This window comes from Pundamilia nyererei, unplaced genomic scaffold (assembly GCF_000239375.1).
Source record: "Pundamilia nyererei isolate P.nyererei 1_Seehausen unplaced genomic scaffold, PunNye1.0 scaffold01085, whole genome shotgun sequence".
NCBI lineage: Eukaryota > Metazoa > Chordata > Actinopteri > Cichliformes > Cichlidae > Pundamilia > Pundamilia nyererei.
This window is the reverse complement of record NW_005188486.1, coordinates 1-8966: the sequence shown is the minus strand read 5'-3', so window position 1 is coordinate 8966 and position 8966 is coordinate 1. Positions and strand designations below refer to the sequence as shown.

Genomic DNA, 8966 nt, shown 5'->3' with positions numbered 1-8966 from the left:
GTGTGTGAATGGGTGAATGACTGAATGTAGTGTGAAGCGCTTTGGGGTCCTTAGGGACTAGAAAAGCGCTATACAAATGCAGGCCATTTACCATTTACTTCTGTACCATTGATCCATTAATGTGGAATTCTCTCGCAGCTGCTCTATTTCCATGTTCTAATGCGTGACTGATAGAGTTTGAAATCCGCTTCGTAAGCATGTCTCTTAACAGGTGCCATTTTGGGGTCCTTATACACACACAATATGGTAATATTACATTGAAGCACAGTACGTATTACTCTGCGAGGCTCCAGACAACAGTAGCCGTAATGATCCAACAATCCATCAAGCGGTGCAGCTTCATAGCTTACCACTAAAACATACTAAAACATTTTGACAGATTTTTGAGCGCTGTGTACCACATAAAATCAGTTTGCCGTCAGTAAGCACAACCAGAATTAAGGCACACTTTTGAGGAAATGAAAGGATTTTAGTTGCGCCTTGTAGTCCGAATAATATGGTACTGAAAAAGTTCTTGTGCTTAAAGTGCTTCGCTGAGCTGACATTTAAACTTAAAATAATTTAAGATATATAAAATAAAAAGAAAGTCAAAATAAAAAGAGCCTCAAAGGCTTCGAACTGAACATCTCAATATCTGAAGATGTTGCCTTGGACATAAGCATCTGAGAGGTTCCGCCCTTGACTATCTCTGATTGGTTTAGACCACGATATGGGCATAATGTGTGTCCGTTGTTGACCACACAGAGACTTTAAGAGTTGCGGAGACTTTTTTTTTTACTCAAAGGGCTGGTCGCACCGGTGCTGTCTAGGATTGTTTTTAGTCACACCATTGAGAAATTAGGCTGCATTTGCGACCAAATTCATTGCACTCTAGAGACCTGTTAATGTTAAAATAATTTTATTATCAAGTTTTTTCAGTGTAATGATTATAACAGTAAGTTTGGGACCCCCAATACACCCAACTCTACTTGGGTGTAGAGTTGGGTGTATTGGTTGCTCTAACATTTTAAGCTTTATTCTGGGATGTTTATTATTCCTTTTGAATTGGTTGTGCTGCTTGTGAGATTGATGGAAGTACTTCTTCAGTGGGAGAGCTTGTAAGTAGTTGAATTTTGGAGCACATTTTGTTTTAATAATGTTAACTTTGCCCCAAAGAGAAAGGGAAAAAAAGGGGACCATCAAACTATATAACTATATGATATAATACAATTCAGTAATATTAATGCTCTTGGGTTGTTATAGAGAAGTTTGACCACCTTGCTTGGATGATTACAATACACAGAATAGAAAGCGTCACTCTACCGTGTCAAATGCTTTCTCTACATCATGGGAGAGGGCTATAGCTGGAGAAAAGTCACCTGGGGGATTTATTTTGGGCTGCCCACAGGTGTCTAATGTCTTATAAAGCACCTTGAGGTGACTTTTGTTGTGATTTGGCACTATATAAATAAAATTGAATTGAATTGAATTAATGTTATTGGCAGAGCTATGAGTCTGAATAAAGCCAACTTTTTTAGGGTGTAAAATTTTGCAGTTACAGTTAATCAGTTTTCTTGGTCTGTAACTATTACATTTAAGTGGGTCTTTGTTTTTCTCTTAAAGAAAAACAAAGACTTAAATGAGAGGGAGATAAAAGCTTCTGAAAGCTGCTGTCCTTGTCCAGAGCCTCACCAAACATTTGTAGGAGTAAAGGGAAGTGCTCTTTAGCAAAGTTTGTGTAAAAATTCTATTATAAACCTGTCTAATCCAGAAGACAGACAAACAGGACACTGAGACAAGAGTAGGGTATGAAAAGAGACCTAATAACAAACCAGAAAACCTACAACAGGAATAATATAACTTAACTAGGAAACAACTCACACAGAGAAAACAATAATGAATGAACAAGAATCAAAGAACCAGAATCCCAAAACACTAAGTCGTTGACCAAGGGACACTACCACCTTCAGACTGACAGGTTGGTGGAGCGGCTGAATAAGACTTTAGAGTCCATGATTTCTTTACGAGGATGAATGCAATTGGGATTGCTGGTTAGACCCTCTGCTGTTTGCAGGGCAGGAGGTGCCCCAGGCCTCCACGAGATTTTTTCCCTTTAGTTATTGTTCAGCAGGAAGCCACGGGGGCTGTTGGAGCTTTTTAAGGAAAACTGTGAGGAAGGTCCAAGCCCAGCTAAGAATGATATTCAATATGTTTTGGACCTGAGAGCAAAGCTTCACACTTTGGGGAGAATATTTGGTCCAGGCCCAGGAACATCAGCAGCACCTGTACAACTGAGCAGCTAGCCTGAGGCAATTGTCATTGGGAGACAAAGTGCTTGTATTGTTCCCTTCTTCCAGCTCAAAGCTGCTCGCCACCTCAACCTCTGAAAGACTGGGAAGAGGCTTAAACCACTTCTCTGGTAAGCCTGGTTAAAGAGAGAGATGAGTTTAGGATGGAGGTGCAAAATTCCACAATTCCCACCTCCCTCTATTATGATGACAATCTCACACAGGCCCAGAGAGCCTGTGTTGCTGCATTGCAACAGCATTTTGTAGATGTGTTCTCCACCTTGCTCATAGAGCATCATTTTGAAACGTGCCCAGGAGTCACAGTGCATTTACAGCCCTAGAGGAAGCTGACCTTAAAAGACACATTGTTAAAAGGTAATTGGCTGAAATGCTAAAAATGTTAGTAATAGAAGAGTCACACAGCGCGTGGTGTAGCCCCATAGTTCTTGTGGTGAAGAAAGATTGGTCTATATTCTTTGCAAGTTTCAGCGCAAGGTGAATGCAGTGTCACAGTATGTGAGTCCCTGACGCAGACATGCTCCACCCTCCCAGAAGAAGCGTGTGGTTGGACGGAGGTAGGCAGAGTATCTGGAGTACCACTTGGGAGGTGGGCAGGCGGACCCTCAGATGGATAAAACAGCTGCCATAGCATCCTGCCCGCCTCCCAGGGCCATAAAGGAGGTGAGTCAGTTCTTGGGGTTGGCTGGTTAATACCCCCAGTTTGTGCCAGGCTTTGGAGAGCTGACTAACCGCTTAACTGATCTCACCCAAAAGGGTGCCCCAGATCTGATCGGGTGGACGGAGCACTGCCAGGCAGCGTTCATGCAGTTGAAGGCAGCCCTATGTAGTGTGTGTAAAGTCCCTCTACACACCTAACTTTTTCCTCCCTTTCATTCTACAGACTAGTAGGAGTAGGCTAGCTCCGATTGCTGCGGTCTAAGTCTGGCGCTGGGAGTATGTGGTGAGGTGTGGTTTATGGCTCAGCTGCAGGGGAGGGGTGACCCACATGGCTGATCCCCATCATCTATTCATGCCTCTCCTTTCTAGTAACCCAGGTCCTGCTGGGTGTGTGGTGTGTGCTGCATACTGTGCTAGAAACATCAGCTGCAAAGCTGCAAAGCCAAGAGTGGAGACAAAAAAAAAAAAAACTATAAACATTGAACCATCGTGCCACGCTGTGTGCGTTGGGTCCTCTGTCACAGGATACTTAATGAGCCTGAGCTGTCACTATGACACCTAAGCGTACTGAGCTACTATCACAAGTTGTATTGTATCTAGTCCAATAATATTTAGGCAGTATTCATGAAACTGTACCTAAGTGTGCATTTTATGACAAAAAGTCACAGAAATTTGGATTATTTGGGACTTTATTGACAACCAAAGTATGAAAAGGAGAGAAAGAGCAATGCCGTTTTACTGATATATATTCTACTAATTAATTTTTTAAAGTTTACAGACAAATGAGGAAAACCTTGAAAAATCCTAAACTATAAGCAGAAACACATCCACCAATGTGTTAAAAACATAACCCACACAACCCTCCAGAATCTCAACTTGAACTAAACTCTAAAATCAAAAAACTCAAAATATATCTTAAATCAAACAACAGAGAATAAACATAATCTTCATTAATTAAGAAAAAAATTCAGACATAAAGAAAAATCTTTTAAGGTCTCCTGGAATTCAACACAAGATTGTCTTTTAAATCAAATTTTACGAAATACACAAGTAAACATGTACAAAATTTTGAAATATATTATGATTCGTTTATCACTGAGAGTGAGGGAATCTCAGCATTCATGAGTGATGCAACAATTTACAAGAAAACCCCACACCAGAAACACTAAACTATTGGATTTTTGAGTTAAGATGAACATACAAAGGTTTATGATACTACAACTGCTGTGATGATTCCACTGTTTCATATTTTTTTTAATGTGTTTTATGTCTCTCCAGGTGGTCACATCTTTGTAAGATCTTTCAAATAAAGTGACTTCTTTTTAAACTGAAAACAACAAATTCAGAATAATTTAGTTTCACCATTATGATGTTTATGTTAAACATTTGCCAACTCATTTTCAAACTTCTTGATTAACCAGCAACTATATTTTAGATTTTAGATCTTTTTTTAAAAACAAATTTTATGATGTGAACAATCAATGAATTCTAGTTCATGGAGAAGAATGAGCTGAACCACATCTTCTTTCAGCTCCTCTTTAGGTTTATCCATAAACCTACAGAGAAAAAAAGAAACAATAAATGTTAGGATTGTTCAGATCCACAAATAACCTACTTACAGTTTCATTAAGATCTAAAATAGTCCTGATTCAGTCGAGTATTTACTTCATATATTTTTGAAGGGAATTAACACATTTGTTTTAATTTTGTTAAATCATTTCATGAAACTGTTTTTTGAAAGCATTTTTCTCTTAATATGATTTAAAGTTATACTAAACACTTTTTTTGGTTGCATTTAAAAATGAGATTTTATTACAGCCAGTATTTTACATAAGTTTTAAAAGAAAGCTAAAACATGAGACACAAATATGAAGTAACTCACTGTGTGCAGAGCTGTTCGTGGTTTAGTCTTGAGGAAGCATTTGCACCTTGACTTCACGGTTCTCTACAGCTGTAGGTCAGAAACACAATGTTAATCCACATCCTGCTCTCATCTGTCACTTTTACAACAATCGAACACAACAGGAAACAGCCCGGAAAGACTGTTTAGATTAAAGTACAGAAACTCTTTTTAATTTAGTGTGAACAAGAGATTAAAGAAAAGGGACAAAGTTTAACTTACGAGATGGGGGACGTTTGTCTGAAATAAAAAGGAAAAAATACATCATTTTAATAATTTGTTATAAATGTTAACACAATTTTTTCACGTATTATACAAGGCAGGAAACATAATTTGATATTTTCATTTTGCAATCTGGATTAACTTAATTTGTAAAGTTAAAAACAGACAGTGGGCTTACTCACTAATATGTTTATGTTCTGATCTTGCACACAAAATGTGCTCATGTACAATTCTAGTCAAAATATTGAAACATTTGCACTTATTAATGTGTTTTTCTCCCCTGTACATATCTGCAAAGCTACGCAACCTGATGAAAATCAGAGACTCTGCCTTCAAGTCCAAAAATAGAGAAGCTTACACTACAGCCAGAGCAGACCTATCACGGGCCATCAAAGAGTCGAAGCGGCAGTATGCAGATAAGATCAACAACAAAGGTTTCACAAGTAGAAAGGACACTCGGCGCTTGTGGCAGGGCATTCAAACAAGCACGGGCTACAAGCCAACACCTCCAGCATGCAGCAGTGATCCCTCCCTGCCTGACCAACTGTATGACTTCTTTGCACGTTTTGAGGCAGAGAACAAAGAGCCAGCAAGGAAGATGCCCCCCTCCCCCAACGACCAAGTACTCTGTGTGTCCACAGCAGATGTCAGGATGACACTTCGCAGAGTAAACCCGCGAAAGGCTACAGGACCTGACAACATACCTGGCCGGGTGCTTCGGGAGTGTGCTGACCAGCTCGCAGGCATCTTCACAGACATCCTAAACACATCACTGAGCTCAGCTGTGGTACCTGCATGCCTCAAAACCTCAAAAATCATCCCAGTGCCAAAGAAGTCCACTGTGTCCTGCCTCAATGACTATCAGCCAGTGGCACTTATGCCCATCATCACTAAGTACTTTGACAGGCTGGTATTGAGGCACATGAACACTCAGCTTCCACAGAATCTGGACCCGTTACATTTTGCTTACCGCCCAAACCGCTTCACAGATGATGCCATCTCATCTGCTCTTCACCTTTCTTTCTCCCATCTCAACAGAAAGGACACCTATGTCAGAATTCTGTTTATTGACTTCAGCTCAGCATTCAACACAGTCATTCCACAGAAGCTGGTAAAGTTGGGCCTACTAGGAATAAACACCTCCCTCTGCAATTGGATCTTGGACTTCCTAACTGACAGGCCCCAGTCTGTCTTCATAGGAAATAAAACCTCCAAAGTCCTCAGACTGAGTACAGGATCGCTGCAGGGCTGTGTGCTTAGCCCACTGCTGTTCACCCTGCTAACACATGACTGTACTGCACAGTACAGCTCAAACCACATCATCAAGTTTGCAGATGACACAACAGTGGTGGGTCTCATCACCAACAACGATGAGTGTGAATACAGAGAGGAGGTACAACACCTGGTGGACTGGTGTCAGAATAACAACCTGTCTCTAAATGTTCAGAAGACTAAAGACATGGTTGTTCACTTCAGGAAGAGCTCAACGACCCACACCCAACTGCACATCAACGGATCTGTTGTTGAGATGGTCAACAGTGTGAAGTTCCTGGGTGTGCACATATCAGCTGACCTCTCCTGGAACTTGAACACCACCACCATCATGAAGAAAGCCCAACAACGTCTTCACTTTCTTAGGAAACTGAAGAAGGCCAGACTCCCTCCTCCCATCATTTTACCGGGGAACCATTGAGAGTGTCCTCTGCTGCTACATCACTATCTGGTACAGGAACTGCACCCTCTTGAAAAGAAGTCTCTGCAGCAGATAGTGAGGACAGCAGAGAGGATCATTGGAGGCCCTCTCCCACCCATCTCCCAACTCTATGACAGACACATCATCTGACATGCGAACAGCATAGTGAAGGACAGTTTCCACCCCTCACATGCTCTGTTCTCCCTCCTTCCATCTGGCAGAAGGTTTCGCAGCATCAAAACTGTAACGACCAGACACTGCAAGAGCTTTTTCCCTCAAGCAGTCAGAGCCCTCAACTCATCACCACGAAAGGACTGATATACACATACACCTTTACAAACACCTACAATACTCATCAAAGGACTCAAAAACAACAAAAACTTCCACAAATCCACTACAAACTGGACCTGGGAACAATATGCTTATTTACACACTCAGTCACATAGTTCTGAACACACATCGAAATTATATTATATTTGCACATTTGCATTTTGCACATGTCTTTGTCTCGTCTCGTCAATAATATCCTGACAATAACTTGAATCTGGTATTCAATACCTACTGCGCAATCCACTTTGTATTGTCTCTGTCCTGTCTTTGTTTATCTTTGTTTATCATAAAGTTAATATTGTATAGTTACCATTACAGTACCGAAACTTAGCATGTTATTTATTTGTAATTCCTAGTTTTATATCTCTTGGAGATATATCCTTTATATATTTGCACCTTGGGGGGCTTAGGGTGAAACAGCACTTTGGTACACTGTATACTGTGTATACTACTGTACTGACAATAAAGCTCTTGAATCTATATATTATTAAATCAGAATCATTTTATACTCTCAGGCAGTTTTTAAAATGAGCTTACTGTCAAAACCCGTAATAAAATAAAACAAAGGAATCAAATAAGAAAATAACTTTGGAAATGCTGTTCTGAAAGAGAAACCTGGCTGCTAAGAAAAAAAAGCTAAATAATTTTTGTGAGTAAAGCAACTGAAACGATTGTGTCTGAGGAGGAAGCTGGAGAAGGCACACCTTTCTAATGCAGGTAAAGGTGTGCCTTAGGATGTGTTTGTTTGGCAGAGTTGATGGTTAAGAAAAGAGAAGAAATGTTTGGGTTCCAATAACTTAGTTGGTGGTTATTTTGTTCCCTGACACCCAAACTGTAGCTCAGGTGTAAAAAAAAAAAAGAAAGAAAGAAAGAAGATGCAGAAAAAAGTAAATAAGTTCTTGTTTCTCACCTGTCCTCTTTTTGTAAATAATGAATGCGATCACAGCGATGGCAGCAAGAACAACCACAGCAGCAACAACAGTGATGATCAGGAAGATGGAATTTCCTGTGGATCACAGAACAAACAAAAGGTGAGAACAAAAAAGTTTCCAATCAGATGACAATCATGTACAACAGCTTCGTTTATGGTCACTACATATTTGTCTCACTAATTTTTGTTTTCATTCCAACAATAAAAGTTCAGACATTAAATTTAATTTAGATACATTGCCAATAAATTTGAACGTAGCAATGTTTCAAAATATACATGTTTTCCCCCATTTACTATTAAATCTTCTAAAACTGTCCAATCATCAGGTAACTACAGAGATTATAATTGCTTAACAGTGGCCACACATGAACATGTTTTATATTCATCAATGTTCAGCAAGGAAAAAATGTGGTGGAAAAACACAACTTGGTCTAAACTGATTTAGGTCTTAAAATTATTCTGACAGAAGCTGACAGAAAGAATATCTAAACAAACAGATTATCTCATCCAACATGAACCACAGGGTATTGCAGTAATTCAAGTGTGTGCTTCCCACGTTTATCACTCATCTGATCCTGATTCCAGACTCACTTTCATTGGTCTTGATCTCTGATTTGTCCAGTCTGGTGACGATGTCCTCGTTCACACCAGAGAGCTGAAACACACATCTGTATCTGTCCCAGTCTTCAGGTTTGACTGATGAGACATCCAGGTCAACACTCATCTGGAAGGTCCCGTCATTGTTGGTGAGAATCTCTCCTTTGTTCACACCCTCATGAAGCTCCACTCCATCTTTTTTCCAGACCATCTCAGCTCTGTTAGGATAGAAACCTGTAGCGTGGCAGGTGACTGGAGAGGAGGAAGACTTCTGGAGGAGAGACACTTTGGGGAGATCTGTGGAGTAAAGACAAACAGTTCATTCTTTCTGTATTATTACTATGACTT

At 40.1% G+C, this 8966-nt stretch overlaps 1 protein-coding gene across 1 annotated transcript; it reads right to left on the bottom strand.

The window, feature by feature from the left end:
- Positions 1-4849: 4849 nt before the first annotated feature.
- Positions 4850-8928, bottom strand: LOC102209839 (major histocompatibility complex class I-related gene protein-like; the record flags this gene model as incomplete). Its single annotated transcript, XM_005755227.2, has 4 exons — positions 4850-4896; positions 5068-5085; positions 8001-8096; positions 8613-8928. Coding segments are annotated over 4 exons (477 nt in total), but the record flags the coding sequence as incomplete, so codon positions are not given.
- Between the last annotated feature and the right edge of the window lie 38 nt (positions 8929-8966).